Raw genomic sequence first — 23518 nt, 5'->3', positions numbered from 1 at the left:
CACCCAAGGAGAGGGCCTTCATTCCTTACTTCTTAGATCCATGGATTTGGATGGAATAGTAGATTCTGCAAGTTCCCAAAATTGAGAACCTCTAAGTTTCCACACCAGGATGGATTGATGAAGAAATGAGTGACCTAGACGAAGCAAGATTGCTAGTTAATTTCCTCTAGGGTGGCCGGCCTCTTTAGAGAGAAAATAGAGCTTTGTGTTCTCATCTTTTCTCCAAAAAGAAACCCTAAATGAATTTTGGCTATAAAGTCACATTTATACCTTAATTCATTGGAGTGGCAAACTTGTAAATAAGTCCAAAACCCACTCCATCTCTAAATGGCCGGCCATTGGGTTTCATTGGGCTTTTAGGGCCTTTGTGAATTATTAGTCATTAAGTTGTCATACAACTTAAGTCAATGGGCTTGACGTTCGAAGCCCATTGGGCCTTGAGGCCCAAAACTAACCCGTGGTCTTTTAACGAACTTATTCGTTTGATTAATTAACATATTAATTAATCCTTGCCATAAATAATTAAACCATTTAATTATTCTTACTCATCTCCGTTGTTTCTTCAATCTTTACCTTACACGGTGTACGATCCATTAGGTTCCTTTTAGCGAGGCAGTGGGCGATTAGAACTCTTTCAAACCGATTGTGAATTGAAACTTACTTTCAATTCTCCCTTTAGTGATTATACACGTTTAGGGCTTCCACAAACCATGAGTGACACCTAGCAGCATATCATGGTTACCCAAGCTAATCAGAAGAGGTGGAGAACCTATTCAATTTAGGATTACAAATGCAATACGGTCTTTCTCTAATACAATACTCTTGACCGCATTGTTTGGTTTGATAGTTTATTCATGTCTACTATCCAATGTGATTTGTTTACTTATATGATTACCTTGAATGTGATTTGGAACGCCTTCCTAAATCTCATTCATACTCTGATCAGAGATTTTCAATCATAGCATAGAGTATTCTCCCCCAAACGGTTTGAAGGTTAGAGATCCCTTGTTGCGCATTCAATTGCCTCGATGGCTAAGTGGCTTAACCCCAACGATGACGTGGACACCCGCGGATGGGGTGACTTTGACATAATCAAAGATCAAGGACTTAACCACAAGACAACTGTGATGCCTCAGGTCAAAGGGCTACTTTGCATTATCCTAACCATGAGTTCTCATGTGACATGAATATGAGAACTCTTCGTTGATCGTGTTTAGTGAACTCATTTTCTATTGAGCACCTACGTACTTGTCTTGATGTCACACACACCAATGACTCGAGACTAGTCACTCTCCCTGAGAGAAGACACAGCACGTACTGATCTTAACGGACTGTCAATGCCCAATTGGCAATCCTATGATTAGGAACGTTTAGGATGTGTCTACGAAAGAATGGTCTCATGAATCTAACTTCTTTAGATTGCATTCTCCTAGTCACATATTCCTTGGACTTATCGTTTAAGCATATAACATTTATATGAGACGGCTCAAACAATAATCTTTGCCCTTTATATTTAAACTACATTAGTTTAACTTTGTGAAATGTCCGTAAAGTATCATCATATGATTGGTTTTAGGGCACATTTCCAACATCCTAACCCTAGAAAAAGTGTTTAGTTACTCATAGAATACAAAAACATAATTAAAAATCTTAAAAACATGAAAAACTTCCGAACGATGAAGATGGATAGAAAGACAGTTGGCGGCTGTGACCTCTTCTCTACTCTTTTGAATCCCAAAATCACGTTTCCAAAACCTTCTTTAAAAGTTCCTCTGTCTTTCTTCTTTTATTCTTGAATAAATGCTAAAATCCTTACTTGAATAGGACTCTTGAATTCTATTCTTACTTGGATTGGTATGTTGATGATGTGGCAAACCAAACTAGTAAATATATTTACTATGAACCTTTGATGATAATCTTGAACTCTTCCAATAGCTCTTCTTTTGCTCTGCACATTTCGTTTTATTAAAATTTGTAATTCTGAAATCTCTTTGCAAATCCCGCGTAAACCTTGCTGAAAGACTTCCGGTACAAGAATCACTATAACATCTTCTAGGAAACTCGAAATCACGAACCGTAAAATTCCTCTGAAAGCTAGCTTCCATATGTTTCCAATGGTACAAGGCTCAATAGCTGTTCATTATGAGGAAATACAGTTTATCGCATAAAGTTGGTTGATCTACACAAGTAGCTTCTGCTTCCAGCATGCAAACTAATTTTAATCGCAAAAGTGCTCATTTTTCTTCTTTCTTCATCTTCACTCTTCAATCTAAGAAAAACATAAAACGAAGTGAAACAACCTAAATTCACTCAAAAATATAACAAGAATCTAAACTAAAGGGCATTAAAATGTATGCAATATTGATCATATCAATAGGTACTTGGTGACGTCACGTGTCGATCTGAGACGTATGTCGAGATTATGGCCTAACAGCCTGAACAACCTTGCAGTTGACGGTCTGATGAGCAATAAAAGTGTTGTTCACTTGACGACCGTCTTGGAGCGAACTCAATTATACTTTGATATTTTCAAGAAGGCTTTACAGGCTAACGAGGACTTGAAAACTACAACGGTTGCTCAGAAGGCTATCTTACCAGACCTAGAGGTCATCAAAGCGAAGAAAGAGAAAATGGCAGATCTCGATCGTCAAATCACCGAGCTTCAATCCCAAATATTTGCCATTTCTTATGAGCTTGAGAAGGATTTTAAGGCAAACAAACCTCGTTTGGCAGAGTATGCGGCCAGTGGGAAGCGGATACAAGTGTCGAAGGCTAACAAGAGGACTCGGCATGCCGAGATCATTATGGGTGAAGTAAAATAGCCAGAGTTAAAAGCTACACTTAAAGCCTTTCTTCCCTCGACCCCATAGATTGTGTTCCCGGTGTTGACTTATGGACCAATTGACTTGTATGTATATACGTATGTACTTTTCGTCATCTTAATTAAATATCTTCTCATTCTTGCATCTCCCAAGTAATTGGATAACACTTATTTAAGAATTTCCCATTGATTGGCAACTTGTATATTAAACCTGTGATGGTATGCCCTCTTGCCGAGAACCTTGTGAATGATAAACGGTCCTTCCCAATTTGGCGACCATTTTCCAAACCTAGGATCCTTGATGAACTTCAGCATTCACTTAAATGACCTATTCTAGGCCAAGACGTAGCAATAAAAAACCATCTTCGCCCTTTCGGTACAACTCATTTTGATATACCACATAATTTGTAACATGTACCCTTTTCTTGTGGTCGTGCTTGCCACTAGGATTATTGAGGTACCCTATGATCGATCTTCTCCAATCATCTGGCAACATTTTGACCATGCCGATGTTTACAGGAGCCTCTCTTTCTAGTAATGAAGGTAAAGACATAACCCTTGTTTGAATTACACCTTTCGGTTTAAGAGCTTATTAATTAATTAAGGCCAGGTATGGACGTAGCTCGACTGGTATGACCCGACCTACTTCACCCCCAAGAGTTGTGCTACGAATGATTCGGCTAAATAATTGACGACCATATGATAGGGTGCCAGAGTACAACTCATGCAACGGAAAGTCCCATTGAGCTGGTTAATAACAAGTTCTGAATCGTCGAGGACAAGTACGCAGGTTGCCTTCAAGTTGTGAAGAATATTAAGACCGATAACAAAGGCTTCGTATTCGGCTTGGTTGTTGGTACAGTCAAAATCTAACTTGAGAGAAAAATACAATGCCGATACCAGCGAAGGTTACAATACTAGAACTGTCAAAATACAATGTCCAATAATTGTCACGTGTTGACACCATGCCAATTTCGATAGTGTTGCCCTCGAATCCATATAGAGAAAGGTGTTGGGCAAGGAAATCAATGAGGGCCTGACCTTTGACGGCTTTTTGGGGCACATATTGCAAACTAAATTCAGATAAAGCCATTGTCCATTTTCCAATGCAGCCTTTGACTATTGGCTGAGTAAGCATATAACGAATAACATCGGTTTGGGCTATGACTTGAGTAATGGATGGGAGCAAGTAATGCCTGAGTTTGGATGTGGCAAAGAATAAAGCCAAGCAAAGTTTCTCGAAGGCCGATAATTTATTTCAGCCGATTTGAGATTTCGACTAAGGTAAAAATGGCCTGCTCTCGACCGGTATCGTTATCTTGTGCTAGAAGACAACCAATGAATTCTTCGGTAGCTAAGATATACAACTTTAGAGGCTTGCCTCACTAAGGCAACATGAGAACATGAGGGATAGTGAGAGAAACTTCAATTTGTGTAAAGGCGTCCTGATGTTCTTCTCACCATTCGAATCGATCAGAATCTTTAAGTTTTAGGAGCATGGAAAAAGCTTTCATTTTTCCCACCGAATTAGAAATAAATCGATGAAGAAAATTGATCTTGCCAAGCAAGGACTGCAACTGCTTCTTTATCATCCGAGGTAGGGCATCGATAATTGTACGATCCTTGTTCATATTGTCACGCCCCAATCTCGACAAACGTCTAAGATCGACACGTGACAGAAGACTATAAGGGGATGCCAGGAAATACAAACTGAAATACTGAACTGAAAATAACAATAATCACATATGTTTAAGGAAAAGTATAGGGGTAACCTAACACTTCAAGCTCCCTGAACTCTATCTGCTACCCCAAAGCTCCTCGTATCTACTAAAACCTACACAATCGCCGCTACACCATGGGAATGGTGCACCGGGCAAACAACAACCCAGATAAGCCGTGAATCTTGTGTGAGTGATAATAATTCTATGTATGTGATACTAATAAAAACCAATCATCGATCACGGTTTATAAACATCAAATATAAAATCATATTTTATGAAATCATAATCAAGTCACTAAAAATTCTGAATGAGTCACCCAGACATCCAACGGCTCGTCTGAAACAAGTCACAAAAGCTCACAACCATAAACTCATACAACACAATGAAAAGTAAGGCTAGAGTGACACAGTTCGGCCAAAACCTACATCTCTGAAGCTACCTCAATTGGAAGAATCAACAAAGCAATTAATCGGGTTCCGGACCTCTCAACAGAACCATAACACTAAACGGGATTCCGACCACTCAATGGAATCCAACCAAGATACGATTCCGAACCACTCAACGGAATCGCGGAGTAGAAGGGATTCTGAACCTTTCAACGGAATTCGAGTGGATACGATTCCAGACCACTAAACGGAATCGCGGAGTATAATGGATATCAGACCACTAAATGAAATCCATGCTGGATACGATTCCGGACCACTCAACAGAATCGCAGAGCACGAGGGATTCCGGACCACTCAACGGAATCCAAACAGAGTAGGGAACCGGACCACTCAACAAAACCCTAGCGGAAAACTAGTTCTGGATCACTTAATGGAACCAAGTGGAAGGACAACAACCATAATGTACAACGGCTCAAAGAAACGAACATGAATCAAGTTACTCAATTTACAAAAGCTCAACAAGTGAAACAAGGCACAAATACTAAATTTAGAATTAATCAACGAAGTGGGAAATGAAACAATATCGAAGCAACAAATCCCCATCACAATGGGTTAACGGTCCACTACTAGCCCTCACATTTCATCACAACATGCCAATCATACAAATCAAACCATATTTCAAATATGCATGTCAAATCTCATTTCATAAACATAATCGATGACTAAGTACTAAAAATAAAAATTTAATAGAAAACATATTTATAAAACCAAGTCATATCCACACATGATAACAGTTGCGAAAACATGATAATCACCAATATCACATATATTAAAGTCACTCACCTGGAGTCCGCGCTAACGCACCCTAGCACAAGAATTAGGACGTCATGCTCTATTGTCTCCTAAAACAAAGTACAAGTCCACATTTAGATTTCTTTTGATAATTCAGATACTCAAAAAATCCCATATGTCCCCCACAACAACATTTAATGAGAATCAAACTGTCTTTAAAAGGTAGGGTGCATGGTCCCACGTCACTTGCTCCGTAAGAACCAACCACTAGATTTTCGATTCGTAAGTTCCTAAGGTCCTTAAATATTACGTATTATAATGTATCAAAGTTTGGTGATGATCCAACAATTGAATCGTCGATTGCTATAATGTTCAAGTGGCATACCCTAAAGAAATTTCGCCGGATTTTGCAGATTTTCTAGGCAATATTTAGAACTTCATATCTCACTCATTTCTCACCCAAATTCAACCCATAAAATACCAAAACGAAGCTAGAAGTCCAAATGGTGGCAGGAAAATGGCCTGAAATATGGCTGTCCGTGGGAAAACTAGTGACTCACCGGAATTTCTGGCAAACTTTAAACGTCCATAAAATACTCAACGAAATCGAGTGATTCAAAACTAAAATCATAGCTTGGAACAAGATGAACATATTGGTACCTTTTCCGATGGCTAACTCGTCGTGGTTTGGCCAAAAAATGGTCTGGAAGGTCACGGGTTCGCCGAAACTGGGCAAACTTTAAATCGTTACCACTTTCTCATTTCTCAACCAAATCACACGATCCAAACATGAAAATTCATCTACACATCATGAAGAATCGATTTATACCTATTTCAATTCAAAATATGGCTTGAAATTGTCTGAAATTAAAGGGAAAGTCATGGATCAAAACTATGCTTTTGGAACTCTGTTCTTCTCAGATTTTTACTCCGTCTTCACGGATTAAAACCCATGAATCATTTCATTGTGGTGAGGAGAGAACGGTTGTGGTGGTTTAAGAAATCAAAATGCCAAAAATTTGGGAGTTGGAGGTGATGTGCTGTTCATGAGAGGAAGACAAACTTCGAGAGTTTTCAAAGAAATGAGAGAGCACCTGGAGAAAAGAAGAAAAGAGAACTCCAGAAAAGTTGGAGTGGGTCCCACGACACACACCCAAATACATCATGTGCTCAAATGTCAATTTACCAAAATGCCCTCGACATTCAAAACCTTATAAAATCTTTGTTATAATTTTGAATCACATTTTGTTTGCGCCCACGCATTCTTCTCGATGAGTGCTATCCAAATATATAAAATTAAGTGGAACAATACGTAGGGGTCAAATACGCCGTAAATATAAAAGCGTCGAAACTAAGAATACGAAATATGTAATTTTAAATAGTGAAATTCGGGAATGGGATTTCACACTTATCCACCTCGATTCCTTGATGATGCACAAGGAAACCCAAAAAAATTCCTACAAATATGCCAAAGGCACATTTAGCAGGGTTCATTTTTAGCTTATGCTGGCGCATGCAGAAGAAAGTTCGCCAAAGATCCTCTAAATGTGTTTGGTGGCGTTTGGACTTGATTACAACATCATCGATGAATACTTCAACAACGGTGCCGATCAGGTCGTGAAGAATGGCATTCATGGCATGCTAATACGTGGCATCGACGTTCTTAAGACCAAAAGGCATAACGACCCATTCATAGGTCCCTAATGCCCCAAGGCACCAAAAACGCGGTTTAATGGACATCTGCTTCGGCAATAAAGATTTGATTGTACCCAGCGTGGTCGTCCATGAAAGATAAAATCTTGTGGTTTGCTGCGGTGTTAATAAATCTAAAATTAGCATTGGGTATTGGTCTTTAGGAGTTGCCAAATTTACATTATGAAAATCAATGCATATACGCAAGGCACCACTTTCTTCAAATCAGGCACGATGTTTGCCAACTGTTCGACGTATCAGGCTGTTCGAATAAAGTCAGCTTTTAAAAGTCAAACAAGTTCATCTTTTATGCCGAGCTAAACTTCAGTCGAGAATTATCCAGAAGGTTGGTAGAATAGTTTACATCCGGCTTTGATACATAGTTCATGTTTGATCAGTGTTCAGTTAAGTACAAGCATCTCATGGCAGCTCCAAGAAAAACAATATTTGAATTCCTCGAGTAATTTACAAAGTTCGGTCTTCATAGGTTGGGCCAACAGGGCGCTAATAAATAAAGGTCGAGGTTCATCGTTCATTCCAACATTTATCTCATCTAATTGATCTTTGACTTTAGGACGATTATCTTCGAGTTTGGCTGGTGCAGCTTGGACTTTATCCAGTGATAAAACTGGGATGTTGTCTCATTCGGCGAGGAATTCTACTAAGTTTACGCCAGCATTTAGCTGCTTAGAAATGGTATAACAATGGGCCAGTAGTTGTTCCATAATAGATGAAACTGCGACCATGGATCTGTCATGTCGTGTTGTATCAATCATCAGAACCATCAGCTAAATTGGCCAATCCAACCTTTACCGAATCTTGTTGAATAGTCCGGGTGCCAACCTTGATGGCTTTCTGGACAAAGATCTTGGTCAGCCTTCCCTCTTCATTAAAACCTTGTAGAGTGATATAGCTAACCTGGTCGTCATAATAATGAGCTCGAATCATATTAGCCTCAAATGGCTGATTATCCACTGGATAAACTGCAGTTGATTATCGACCGAATGAACTGCAGCTGATTTGTTGTCCTAGAAAATAAGGATATGGTATAGTGAGGAAATGATACAGCCAGTCTAGTGGATCTAATCACAACTGAGCAATGCATTGTACTCGGTCTTTAAATTAACTATACAAAACACAGTTATGTGATTTCGACCTGTGATATTTACTTCTAAAGGTAGGTACCTTTAGTTTGAGATTTATCACCAACAAAGCTACTCATGGTCACGCCAGATAGAATGAGTTCATCATTGGAGCGTCGTAGGCTTTCATTATAGAAACATGCATGATGTTGCCGTTGCCCCATATTCAACGAAAACTTTAGATATCAGATACCCTTCAACATGGGTTGTTACGTACAATAGCTTCAGATGATGAAGGTTGGCGGCCAAAGAGCGGGAAAATAGCTCGGCTAAGTTTGCTCTGAGCTTGTCTTCCTTCGATAGCCACGAAGTCGACTTGTGTGGTCTCTTCGGCAACCACATCACCATCCAAAAAGCTTGGTTGAGGTGTGGTTGGTTGGAACTCTGCAGATAGGACATGGACCATGCTAATTTCCATGTTGTCATGGACCGAAGGCCCTATTGGGTTGCGATCATCATCTTATGGATTGTTTGGCAGAATATCTTGATCTTCGGTACACCAACTATGTCGTCTTCAGCGACAGCTAACATATGTGCACCTAGTGTGCCTGGCGTGGCCGTTTTATCTTCAACTTCGGCAACATGTTCCATTAGTGATGAGACTTGGTTCTGTGTTTTGCAAAGCCTTGAGAACCTGCTCCTGATATGTGATGTGAGCATCACGTGTGTCTGGATAGACGTCAAAGATTTTAACTCACTCATTCTCTTCGGTCATGAGGCCGAATAATGATACGGCCGAAAAAACCTCAAAATGATGTCGCAAATAATGCAGATCATCTAAAGAGAATAAGAGGTATGCAAGATTTAATTTGGTATAAAGGTCGACGTCGAAGCTGAGAACACTGGCTTCATGAATGTGTTGGAATCTGGCCTTCATTCCTAAATCCAAACATTTTTGGATAATTTGTTCAGCCTCGTGGCCAGTTAAAGCTAAATCAAGAGACTCATGACATGCCTTTGGAAGGCTGTATAAGTCGTTTGCCAAATTCTTCTTGTGAAATTCCTGCTTGTATTCTAGAGCCTCGCCAAAAAATGGCAGATGTCGATTTCGTCTAACTTTAATCAATGGTTCTTGTGGCGGTAGTGGAGGAAGTTTGTTCTTAGTCTCATTCCTGAAATGCTCGATGCAAGCTTTCATTTCTCCAAGCCGGATAAGAAGTTTGATTCCTTTCTCAAATTCTTTAATCTCAGTTTCAAAGTCGCGATCAATTACCTTCTCGGTCATGATCGCCAGAGTTTGTCAATCATCCTCATTTTTTGACATTTCTTTAGGCTGCCATTTTGTGACTGAAACTTCCTGAGCCGTTCTGACGGAACATGGAATCCATCTTTTGTCAGCAACATTTCTAGGACTTAGGTAAAATGGTGTATGCGTCGATAGGGGAATTGTAACTATACAAACAGTGGTCGTATGGCTTTGGTGGTTTGAAGGTTCATTGGGTCGTGGATGAACTTGAACTTCTAAAGTTGTGTACATAGTACTCCTCATCATAAAGCAGCCCGTCAAAATCAAGTCGCCATCTAGCTGAAGACGGTTTGTAATTCTGCTATTGAGGGCCGAGTCTATCAAAAACCCTTTGTTGGCGTTAACCTGAGCCTAGCATTAATTGAGATTTTGCCGAAATCGTAGGTACGAGTTATGGTGATTCGGCCGAAGGTTTCTGTGGTTTTGGCTCGACTATAATGACTTCTAATTGGCATCTACTGCACATGATCATTGGGCTTTCAGACTTATCTAAACAGGAGTCAGATACTGGGTCGACATAGACTGGATTCGAGAAGAAACTAGGCGGGTTGTTTTGGGATGAGAATCGATTTTCAAATGCAGTCAAGGATTCTGTTTTGGGATGTGGTATGTTGGGATGTACTCAGTTTTTTTTTTTTTTTTTTCTTATCCCTTGGCAGATGGGCATCTACTATGTTTACCGTTGTCGAAGGGAAATGATCATCATCAACTAACATTTGTGTCTTTTCTGGGAACTTCAGTTTGCCATTGTCAATCCAGCTTTGGATGGCATCACAGAACACGACACAATTATTTGTCGTCTGTTTGTTTGAGTTGTGATACTTGCAGTATGTTTTCCCTTTTAAATCTTCAGCCTTAGGAATGTCATCCCCCGTCCGAAGCTTGATGATCTTTGCAAGTAGTAGATGGTCAAAGATAGCATCAACCTTGGTGATGTCAAAAGTGTATACCCTTGATGTTTTGACTGTTGCTTCAACAGAGGCCGAGCATGTTTTGACGTCCTTGGAACTAGTGTGAGCTAGTGCCTTGCAAAAATAAGGTTTGTCAATCACTATCTCTGTTGCGTCTATATTGACATTTTTTGATTCATCAGCCTCAGATGATGCATAACTTACTGTTGGATTCTTATAAATCGTCCCATGGGTTAGAGTCAAGGATTAAAATATCAGCCATGTAGATAATATCGGGCCTCCAATTTAGGTATCGGGAAAAAATCAACAAAAATGACAGATATAGGCATTGAAACACATAACTTTGGTCTAAAACTTTCATAGATGTTATGTACATTATCAATGAATGTATTGAACAAATAAGACTCAAAATTTACTAATAATAAGATATACATATGATGAAATATAAGTGGTATGTAATGCGTGTTAACTTAAAGTTTTCTAATAAAATGTTTATTAGAATGAATAAACCATGCATAAATCCATAGTTTGTTTAAACATTAGATTACAATTTAGATAAGTGTCCAACTACATAAATGAAGAGCTTCTATGAGGTTCAAACAATGAGGAACAACCATCTAGATTCATACAATAGTCATACCAAGTCATGTAACCCGAGCAGTTTGTAAGCCATGTTTGAACATGGTGCACATATGTCTCTCTTGAGCTCCCTACTGTCCTCCCATACATGGGATAGTTAGGATTAACCCAACTAGTAGGTCCATAGTCTGTTTCATCATCTTGAGCTCCATAACTAGTTCCATTATAATCAGACATGACATACCCATAGCCATCATAAGATTCATTTGAGTTAGTACTAGGTCTAGTTCCTATGCTCATAGATCCAAAACTGATCGCCATGTCATCTTCAAATGGATTGATTGGTTGGCTTCTTTTCCCTGAGTATTGCTTCCCAATTGCGTCAATGCTTGGTCCAGTTTCTCTGCATCCATGATCCTCATCTTGGGGGGCATGAGTAAAATCAGCCTCGATAGTAAATGGGCTATATTGTCTTCCTTCTTCATTACCTCCTGATCCAGCATTACTTCCTCCATCATTATCTGACGAATTGGATGAACTTTCCTTTCTACCAGTACTGGCATCGTCTCTCAAGGGACGTCTTTGACCTTGCCGAGTGCCAAGCATATCCCTTTCAAATGATGAAGTATTTCCACTCCTAACATCTTCGGATATGACTCTATTAACATTAACTCCTTCTTGGGCAGCATGTTGTGCTATAACGGCATCAGGGTTGCCTTGTTTATCATCCAAGTGAGCTGTCATAATCCATTGTTGAATTGGATTATTATCATCATCAGATGGTTGCCCTGCAATGTCAAGAAGGTCTATGTAGTCATTTTCTGCAACCTTGTTCATTTCGGCCTTTTCATCACGTAGCTTAAGTTTCATATTATAATAGCAAAAGACAATCTTTGCCAGCCTAGTATATGCGAGATGGTTCCTTTGTTTTATGTGAATAAGAGCAAATGTACTCCAATTTCGCTCACATGCTGATGATGATGCTGTCTGTGACAATATAAGCATAGCAATTTTTTTGCAAGTTCGGGGCAAAATCACCATGAAGATTCCATCATTCTGCTGGGGGGATCGATTTTCTTGATTTGACGGCCATCTCAGTGCTAAATGTCTTTCTACAGTCTCTAAAATTTATCACCTGGATTCACAATGTTTTGTGTTCAATATGCATAAAACTAAACTTAATGAGGAAGACATTGTTTTGTGTTCATTTACCTCAGCCCCAAATGCTTGCAAACCTTTATCCCCAGTTGGATTCAACCTTTCAAATACGCGTTGGAGTCCACAAGAAGCTCAGACACATGTGCATCATTTTCTTGCGGGTATTAAAGATATATTTGACCAGAAATTTAATATTTGGATTTGTGTATTTCTTTCTCTTCAGATAAGACACGTATGTCCCCTCAATTCATTGTGCATAGATTCTTTATAGTAATAATTAATGGATACGCCAAAAAATCTTTTGAATTGGATATTGCCAAAAGCCTTCACACATATCTAATCACTGCCCACATACATCCAAAAAATCTTTTGGGTTTCAATTTGCTTCAAAACTTTTGAATTTTTTTGGGTTTTGTTATAGGTATCGGGAAATATCGAGAATATCGGCAAAATATCGAAGATATCACACTTATCAGGGATATATCGTCGATATAGGGGAAGATATGGCCTTACCCCCCAGTATCGGTATCAATAGTTGAAAATATTGATATATCGGTGTATCGGCTGATATTTCAATCCTTGGTTAGAGTTTTTGAGATTTTACACGTATCTTGAAACAATCTTTTATCCTCGTCATAACCCTATCCATATTTATCAAAAATTTTCTCCAACAAGCATATCTGTACAGGGTAAGCTATCTATCACCAGAGTGATCATATATCATGACCTACATGCAGATTTACTTATAGAATTAGAGATGTAGTAATAAAGAAAGGGGACAAGTTTGTTGGTAAAGATTGCTGCTTATGGGGACCATTAGATTTAGAGTAGTACTCCTTTAGCAAACATATATAAAAGTTGTAAATTATTTTGAAGTACCAGCTAGCTAGACTGCCCTCAATTCTCTTAAAGCCAGTGACAGTAGATAGGAAGATGATAATGTGTTCCAACACAAGACATGTATGAGACCTGTTCCATTCTTAATGCCAAAGTGACTGAGAAAGAGACAAGACAGTTCAGGAACAATACCTGTCCATTTTTAAGCTTAATTATGAAATGTTACTACTCTAATTATAGAGGCTTACAAGTTACAGGAAGTAATAATAATCTATATGTCTTGCACAATATTCTGAATTACATCATCATACATATGGCTAGATAGATTAGCTTTTGCTTTTGTGAAAAATGACTAGTGTTTAAAGTAACCAAAAGCATATATAAAGCAGAAACCGTACCACTTACATGAATCTTCCTTTTTCCTCCTAAAAAAGAGCATTTGGAGCCCCCCATTTACATGATCAACGGAAAGACGCGTTGAAGAAAAGAGTGTACAATAGTTGAAAATAAACGGACGAAATATAATTATGAATATTATTTTATTAAAGGAGATTGTCGAGACGGTTATAATTATTGACTGAATTGTTCACAAGCGAATAACAAACATCATATTTATAATAAACTAAATTCTAATCGCTAAAGGAAAACTTAGTTCCAACGGGTTGAGCCTAAAACCCAAATAATTAAATAACTATAAAATAGTAATATTTTTCAACATCTCTGTCAAACTCATGCGGTGTACAACATAGGTTTGCCAACAAGTAGATGCGGACTAACTTCGTTAGGCGGACTGAACTGTATTGGACTGGACTGGCGATGGAAGCACTGGACTGAACTGGCAAATTGGACTTGATGGCAAATTGACAAATTGGTTATGATGTAGGCATGCTGATATTGAGAGTATAAAAATAAAACATATGAGTGCTCCTCGTCACTAAACAAACGAGATAATTGCATCAACAAACGAAAGAAAACAACAGTATCACTTGAGTGGTCACAAGCTCAAACACTCGAATAATCGTTGCGAAGAACAACGTCAGATTTCCAAATAGTATGGGCCTTCAAGACAAGGCCCACTATTCTTTCCTTCTTGCCTGCGTGGGCCTCTCAAACTAAACAACCAAATATTTCTTTTTCTTTTTCTTTTCTTTTTCCTTTTCTCTCGTTTTTATTTTTTATTTTTCTATTTTTCTCTTTTGTGCTAAATTGCTAATGAGTGGTATCATTCATATTGCACTAAACAAGAGCGCACCGATAACAAGAAATTCTAGCGAGCAGCAGCGTCAGAATTCTAACTCAGAGATTTTCTGGGTTCCTATTCAGACACTATCAAACGGCGACTTCTGACATGGATCGGCGATGACCAGGGAACTAGTGCGACTACAGGCAGGACGAATTCTGGCTGCAATCAGAGCAGATACTGTGACGATGGGTCGAGTTGCAAGATCATGGGTTACGTTCTCCGGCGTGATGCGGGCAGAAGATGGTGGTGATCACGGATGCTGGGCGTGGTGGCTTCGGTTACACAGACTTTAGGTTTCGGCTTGGCTCCGGTGCAGCGTGAATCCGGCAGCCCAACCCAATGACAGTTTTTCTTTTTCAGACTTCTTTGTTTTTCAAACTAAAACAGCGACAATCTAAACAAAAAATAAACAACAGACATACATACTGATAGAATCAAGAACAGATTAAAGGGGTTATATTCAATTAGGATTTTGAGACATTTTAATTCTTTTAATGAATTTAGGGTATTCCATTAGGATTTTAAGTGATTATATAAAATTCAATCTGTATTCAATTAGGATTTTAAGACTATTTATTAAAATTCTTAGAAATCTGATTGTATTCAATTAGAGTTTTAAATAAGTTTATAACATTACAGATGTATTCAATTAGAAATTGAATTTAAAGAATTTGGAAAAGTTGAGGAATTAGATGGAATTTGAGATATTTTAGAGTGTATTTTAAACATCTACAAATCTCACCTCTTCCCGTGAGAGTTCAAGGGAATTGAATCAAAATTTTACACGGAACCTGTACAAATCAATTAAACTCTATAAAACTCAATAGATTTATATATCTATTATAATCTCTCAAATTCTCAATTGAATACACGCTCCTAAATCTTGAATGATTAAACCTGTTTTGATACCAAGGAGAAAATAAACAGACAAACAAACGAAATACAACTATGAACATTATTTGATTAAAAAAGATTATCGAGACGGCTACAACTAAATAACTACAAGTTGTTCACAAACAAATAACAAGCATTATATTTATAATAAACTAAACATTAATCACTAAACAAAGGACTTGGATCCTCTCCTGAGCCCAAGGAGAGGATCCTCCTGACCAAAGGATTTGGGCCGTTGGATGAAAATTCAACGGCTATAATTATTATAACTTTAAATGAATCCCCCTGTTTGTAGCCGTTGGATTTTCATCCAATGGCCTAAGTCATTTGCTCAGGAGGATCCTCTCCTTGGGCTCAGGAGAGGATCCAAGTCCCTAAACAAAAACCTAGTTCTAACGCTGGGCCTAAGATCCAAATAATTAAATAATCATAAAATACTAATATTTTTCAACACAATATCTATCTATAGAATAGAAGTAGGACGACGGAGGGTTCATTGAATCGTGTAGACTTTTAGTTGATGGATCATACACCTAGTTAATTAGCTTCCTAATAATTCTTGATTCAAATATCGCATATAATTAAATAAAACCTGCTAGCACGCAGATGCTTAATTTGCACTAAATAATTAGAGGTGTGTGTGTATATATATATATACTGTTAATCGATGGAGGAGCTTTTCCTTTTAAATTTGTACATGTACAACTAGTACAACTGCTACAACTACAAGAGCCGACGAATATGAGAATTAGTTCATCAAGTTAGAATATTAATTGTGAGGTTCAACAACAGGCTTTGAAGGGTTGAAGCCATTGCTTTCCAAGTCCTTTCCGTAGGAGGAAGAGGACTCTTTCGGTGATAAAGACGGGTTGTAAGAATACCAATTAGACCAGAAAAGGTAATTGAAGAAGTTGACGAGGCTGAGCGCAGCGAGCAGCCAATAGAAACGGTCTAGCCTATCCCTGTTGAGATCATTGTCACTGAGCCACCCACCATTTGAAGAAGTTGAGGTCACCTTGTTCACCAGAGAAACAAGGAGGGAGCTCAAATAGAAGCCGAACGAGTATGAGCAGTATGTCATGGCAGTCAGAAAGGACTGCATCCCCTCCAGTGACTGCTTGTAGAAGAACTCTATGAGCCCCACCGCGGTGAACATCTCTGAAAGGCCAAAGATGAGAAACTGTGGAGCAATCCAAAAGATAGAAAGGGCTTGGTTCGAATATAAGGCTGCGTTTCTTCTCTTTTGTTCAATCAATGCAGCTGAAACCATGGAAAAAGTAGCAATAAAGAGGCCAGCGCCAACTCTTTGCAAAGGTGAGATCCCCGAGTCCCTTCCTGTCACTTTTCTTGCAGCAGGGACAAAGACAATTTCATAGAGAGGGACAAGGAAGATGAGCATAATGTAAGGGATGGCTTGAAGCGAAGCTGGGGGAACTTTGAAACCTTTCGTGATCTTAGTGTTCATGGAACTTCCTTGCTGGACGGAGAATGTCTGGAGTTGAGCTAAAATGGTGTTGAAGATGATGGTACATGCAAAAATGGGCACAATTGAGAAAATGATTTTGACTTGCTCCACCTGTGCGACGGTGCATAATCTCCAAGAACTTTCAATCCGCTGACTTCCATCTTCAATTTTGATGCATGCCTTGTCCAGGAATCTGCAGTATCAGTAGTACTAGTTAGAGTCATTAGATAGAAATTAGTTCTGATTACTATATGCTCCATAATCCCAACTTTTTCTATCAAAATTAAGCAGGATAAAGAGTGCTCTTAAAGGACGTTGACATAAATTGACATTAGCAAAAGAAGATGCATCTTGATTTGATACATTAATTCAAACTTTTTCTCCCTGATTAATGCAGAGGGCATAGGGGAAAATTTTGTATTAATCTTAGATTCTCAGACATAAAGGAAGATAAAAACAATAAAAAGGAAAAAAAAGAAAACAAGTAGAAGTTTATTAGTTTGTTACTTTACTAAATTTAAATTAAGCATTTGAATAATTCCACCTGAACTTTTCAGTGTGGAGGAGAGTAGTGACGTTTGGTGACATGGGAACAAAGAGGTGGTTTGACGTTGGCACACTGTTTCGGTTTCCATGAAGCATTTCTGTATTTGAAGGACAGATTTGCTTTCTCTTTGTAAACGCAGCAACAAAAACCTGATGAGCATAGAAAATGGATCAGTGAATTAAAGGGTTTCTCACATTTAAGTACCTATAACACATGTGGTCTAATATTCTAATGGATAAGATTTTTGAGTTTTCACTCATGCATTTCGAGTTTGAAACTTCCCGACTCCCCTAAATTAGTAAAATGGTTTCGAACAATCCATTTTCCTTTAATAAAAATAATATATCTTTTTCATGATAACATCATAATTTATATATAAAGAAATATCAATTTACTTTATAACCCCAACTAAATTTTACAACTTAAAATCAATTAGAACCTGACTTGTTAATAGATGAGAGATTTTTTTTTCCCTCCAATTGAGTTGTTGAAGTATTTTGCTATAATTTATTGTTGGTGGAGTGTTTTTTCTAACACTATTGATTAAAAGGATTGAGAAGAGACGGTGATCAAGCCCACTTTCTAAATTTATTCATATTTTAAAGTATTAGGTCGGTGCCAAATCGAACCTATATATCAATGTATAGACTAGTGTGTATATATGTTGGGGGTGCTAAAAGAAAGACAAAAAGGGTTCAAATCATCTTACTGGCATATACAAATTATTATTATTATTTTTTGGAGGACTGGAAATTTTCATAACTAAGGTGAACGGTACAAAGAAAGCTCACAGGGCATATACAAGATTTTCAATTTGATAGAAAGAAAGAAAAGAAAGAAAGCATCACACAGCAATAGTGGTGTGTTTAGCAAAGCTTCTATCCAATTTTGTTAATAGATCTTTTTATAAATCAGCAAAGAAAAAAAATACACTAGTTTACTCTCAGGCCATGAATAATTACAATATAATAGAAACTAAGCCATAAGAAAGTCACTTAACAGCAACACACACCAGGCACACTCAAAGAGACACAATTCTTGATCAAGTAAATAGATTTTTTTTTTATAGGGAGAACTAAAAAAAAGTTCCTCACAAAACTTTTTTCAATTAAAAATACTTATACAACTTTTTTTTATTATTAAAAACATGTTTTGTGCTATAAGGACAAAAAACAAAAAAAGAGTCACACTTTATGAGGGTTTTGAATTAAAACAAATGTCCTTCATAATTTAAAAAAAAAAGGGTACCCTTAGTGATAAAAGAAAGTCGTTTAAGAGTTTTTAATATAAAAATTTTAAAAAAGACTTTTTATTATTTTTTTTATTTTTCAAAGAACTGCATTCGGCTGTGTTTAACGGAATTTGAGTTAAAACGCTTTCAAACAATTAAAAGTGATTATATCAACCAAACTCAGCTTATAAAAATTACAACAAAAGCAATATATCTCAACAATTAAACGGAAGGAAGGACTAAATTAACAAAAAAAAAAAAGGCTCCTCAATTTCTAAAGGACGGAAAAAAAGTAGAGAAGAAAAAAAGCACACAGTAACATTGGAGAAGTTAAAGAAGCAGGGAGAGAGGAGGCAATTAGTGAGATCATCAGGTTGGTTAATTACTTGAGCAATAGGAGTGAAAATACTTCCTCGAGGGGGTTTGTTCCTGTAAAGAGGTGTACCAAAAGTCAAGCAGAATAATCCCATTGCCATGGCAGCTGCTGAGACTCCAAACCCAACATCCATCCCGGAGTTTGTTTGGACCCAAACAAGGACTGTTAGTGCAATGAGTTCTCCGGTGCAGAAGGCGAAGTAAGCGCAGTTGAAGTAAGACGATAGCTTCTTAGACTGCTTGGAGTCGACCCTCCTGAACTGGTCGGCCCCATGAGAGATTATGTTTGGTTTTAGGCAACCGCTTCCTAAGGCCACCAGGTATATTGCAGCAAAGAATATCAAGGCCTTGTAGCCCTTTGCCTCAGGACATAACTCCTCGTCATGCTCATGGGATGACATAATATTGTTGCAGGAGAGTGGCCTTAATTGTGGGAGATGGGCTTGCACGCACAGCAATATAAAACCCTGCAACCAGTTTAATTACTCCAAAAATTAGTCATTAATCATACTAATTAGAAAGTAAAAATTAGTATTCTCTTCATAGTTTATGCATTCAGATTCAGGAGCACTATTATTATGCCACATAAAATATGCTTTATTCCTCTTTGGGGATGCAAAACAATGTGATCCCATATAAACTGTTGAGAATGAATCCCACATTGAAGGGAGGAAAGGTCTTGCATGGGCTCATAAGAGATCGGGCTACTCTCATATTGCCAATTGGTTTTATGGCAGAACCCAACTTTCTTTATAAACCAACATGTAACATTCATACATATATATTTTTTTTAAGTTGGTGGTGTATACTGTATAGGAGTCTGAAATGATAAGAGTCGACTACTTTTGGATCTTTATTGATTTAGTTTTAGTAAAATAAGATAAGATTTTTTTTTTTTCATTTAATAAGATAAACTTGGATTTGAGGAGAGACAGAGAATCTTGAATATATATGTAAACTCCACCATATACACACATGTATATATAGTGCTTGAAATCATGACACCACCATATAAATGTAAAATCAGAAAGAAAAAAAAAAGTGAGGGAACTGGACTGCTTACAGAGAGCTCGACAAAGCCGAAGATGATCATGGTCCAGAAGCTCCCAAGGTATGAATCAGAGAGGTAGCCACCAAGGAGGGAGAGGAGGAAGACTGTCCCTATGAAGTTCGTGACTATGTTTGCAGACTTTGACAGTGAAAAGTGCATCTCACTTAGTACATACGTAATCAGGTTGTTCCCAACACCTGCTATTGCCATCATCTCAAAACCCTGCAGACCTGCATATTTATGTATATATATCATTTACCATTTAGATTAATATCATCAGCAATGCCAAGAACTACAAGGGACAGCTAAATAAGATCACACACAGAGACACACATGTATGTGTGTGTGTATATATATATATATATGGTGTAAACTAAATAATTCTGAGAAAGGGAGAGAGACCAAGGACAAAAACAGCAGCCCTCATTCCACCATGGTTGGTAGGCTTACAGGGTCTGCCTCTCCAATCAACAGACATATCCTCCGAATCCACCACTGCAACCTCACTTTTTGAATCTCCTCTTAATTTCATTGGTCTCTCTCTCTCTATAGACTGTTTATTACACACTCTCCCACTCTCTTTCTTGTTATCTATCTTTGTGTATTTTTGTATGCGTCTCCTTTGTGAAATCAAAGGCTCTGACTTCCTTAAAAACTTCCTTTTGTGATTTGGAGACAATCTAACAAGTGCGTTTGCCTCGTATATTTATAGTGTCACGGTCACCTCGGCCTGCATTTCCTCGGGGCCGATCTATTCGACTCCTCGGCAAGTTGACCCAGCAGTAGAGGGGAGTGGCATGGCCCATCCATTCATTCTCCACAAAACAAAGCTGAACAACAAAAAAAATAAAAAATCTACTTTTATTACATTTTTCATATTACATTTCTACCACCTCTCTAATAGAGATATGATTCACTTGTATTGGTAGATCACCTCTGTTAAAGAGGTGGTACAAATGTGATATAAAAAATATGATAAATGTAGTATTATTCGCTAAACAAAACTCAACAAGCGTAAATCCTATCTCTATTAGAAAGGCGATAAAAATGTAGTATGAAAAATATAACAAGTGCAACATTACTCGCTAAACAAAACTTAACAAGTCAGCTTCACACACACACCCACACCCCCCAAAACCATGTATTTATATATTATATATAAATAAACGATGACTTCCGTCTCCAGACTATACACCATCCATTACCACAGATTTGTGGCTCTGGGTACCGTGGGTTGTACTTTTCGCCAAACACTAGTCACTCGTGAATCATGCTCATTCTACTTACCATACCATCTCTCAAGTGGGCCTACAACCCTAGTGATACTGATCCAGAGTGGAGCATTATTTCCATTACTACTACGCTCTTTGTGGTACACCATACTATTATTGTTAAGGTTCTAAAAGGTGCTAGACGGTAGTCGAGTAGCGTGTAAGGACCTAACACATTCCATGGTGTTCTAGCTAGTAGCTTAGGAAGTTCAAGTCATATTAAGTGCGATTACAATAGGTGGACTACAAACATTAGGACATGACCCCTTGATCTAAAAGCTTCAAGTGCACCATCCAACCTCTGAAAAGTTTATGCAAACCTGGGCTATTCGAGGGAATAATCGAAAGGGCGAATCAAAAATCAATCGAGTGGTAGCTTTGAACTTCGTTCCTGAGTACGATTACTTCTATCTTAGTGATGCGAAAATTATCTTAACACTCAAATTTAACCCTCTTTTGACAACTGTAGTATAAGTATAAGTAGGGATCGTTCTGGACCGGGGATTAGGAGGGCTTGCTAATAACCTCTAAATTGACTCAAAAAAAAAAAAAAACTAAACTTAAAAAATACTTAACAAGACTCACAAGACTCAAAGCAAACTTAAAATACTCAAACCAGCTTAGAACAACTAAATAAACTTAAACTAGACACTAGGAATGACTTTGGACGAAAATTGACTTTTACTTGAATCAAAACATTTAAAAACACAAATTAAAACAGATTTTAACTAATTAGATACACTAAAGTAAAGGGGGATTGAGTTTTGGACGAAGTTGAAACAAACAAACAAGTATGAAAAACTAGACAGATTGTAAAACAAATTTGAGAAATAAGATGATGGATGGGATAGCTAGAGACTTTTTCTCCACACATGACATGTATGCAAATAACTCGATTTCCAGTTACTACTTCATTGAATTATGAACGACAATGCTCCAAATTAACCGTGACATCACTAGTTAACTCTCAGATTTTCCTTGTTTTATTAGATTGGATGACATCATTCGACAACCCAAAACATTCTTCTAAAGTTCCCTACATGACATATCATTACGTTTAATGAAAATCATAAGCATTGACAAAGCACTTGCAACTATGACATCATGTCACTCATGCTAGGAATTGAACTTAACGCGATCGTTTATAAGCGACCTTCACTACATGTGAATATAAGTTTGTAACGATTATGTGAAACTTCCTTATATTCTAGCAACGATTTATGCATGCCAATTAAGTGTCGACCCTTAATTAACAAATACAAATAAATTATCAATCAAATAGTTAAGCCAACTGCATTCACGATTCAAGAGTTCATAACTGGAATTTATCAAATTATATTGCACACATAATCATGGCTTTGAAATCACCCCTAGCCAAAAGGGGTTTAGCCACTCATATTTACAACAAACGAAAGAAAATGAATTTAAACATTAGAAACAAAAGAAAGAAAACACCTAAACGCTCCAATGATCCAAGTTGGACAGCAAGCACGTCCAAGCACTTTCCTTCCCTTCCTTTGCTACGGCACATGGTGTTGGTAAGTGTTTGAAGGTTTGTTTGTATGGAGGAATGGATATGAAGATGAATGGATGTGTTTGGATGAAGGTTGTATTGAATACGGCAAAGAGTGGAGAATTGTGTAGATGATGTGTGTATGTTTTGGATGGATTTTTTCTCCCTTATTATGGTGAAGGGTGGATGTATTTATAGGCTAGGGAGAGGACCACCATCTAATTAAGGTGGTAGTGGTGTATGTTGTGGTAATGAGTGGATGTATTGGGTGTAGTGGATGAATGTTTGGTAATGAGTGGATGTAATGGGTGTAGTGGGTGAATGTTTGGTAATGAGTGGATGTAATGGGTTTAGTGGGTGAGTGTTGTGGTAATGAGTAGATGTAATGGGTGTAGTGGGTGAGTGTTTGGTAATGAGTGGATGTAATGGGTGTAGTGGATGGATGTTTGGTAATGAGTGGATGTAATGGGTGTAGTGGATGAATGTTTGTAGTTGTAGGTCAACACACTTGCACACATACATGCTGATTTCTAGCCTTCAAATCTTAAAAAACGTCTATCCTTATGTCTCCATGCTTGCACTATCCAATCTTGGCCCAAAAATGCTCCAAAATGCTCCAAATAACACTTTGTTGGTAACTTTG

At 37.8% G+C, this 23518-nt stretch overlaps 1 protein-coding gene across 1 annotated transcript; it reads right to left on the bottom strand.

Annotated features, from left to right (window-relative positions):
- Window positions 1-16036: 16036 nt before the first annotated feature.
- LOC103436645 (protein NRT1/ PTR FAMILY 4.4-like) lies at window positions 16037-20754 on the bottom strand. Its single transcript, XM_008375087.4, has 5 exons — window positions 20494-20754; window positions 20104-20321; window positions 19052-19507; window positions 17432-17583; window positions 16037-17080 (listed from the first exon to the last, which is right to left on the bottom strand). Exons 1-5 carry the CDS (start codon window positions 20621-20623, stop codon window positions 16192-16194), a joined length of 1845 nt encoding a protein of 614 aa, XP_008373309.1. The 5' UTR covers window positions 20624-20754; the 3' UTR covers window positions 16037-16191.
- Window positions 20755-23518: the final 2764 nt, after the last annotated feature.

This window comes from Malus domestica, chromosome 05 (assembly GCF_042453785.1).
Source record: "Malus domestica chromosome 05, GDT2T_hap1".
Taxonomy (NCBI): Eukaryota; Viridiplantae; Streptophyta; class Magnoliopsida; order Rosales; family Rosaceae; genus Malus; species Malus domestica.
Note: the sequence above shows the minus strand (reverse complement) of the source record. Positions and strands in the feature narration are given on the sequence as shown.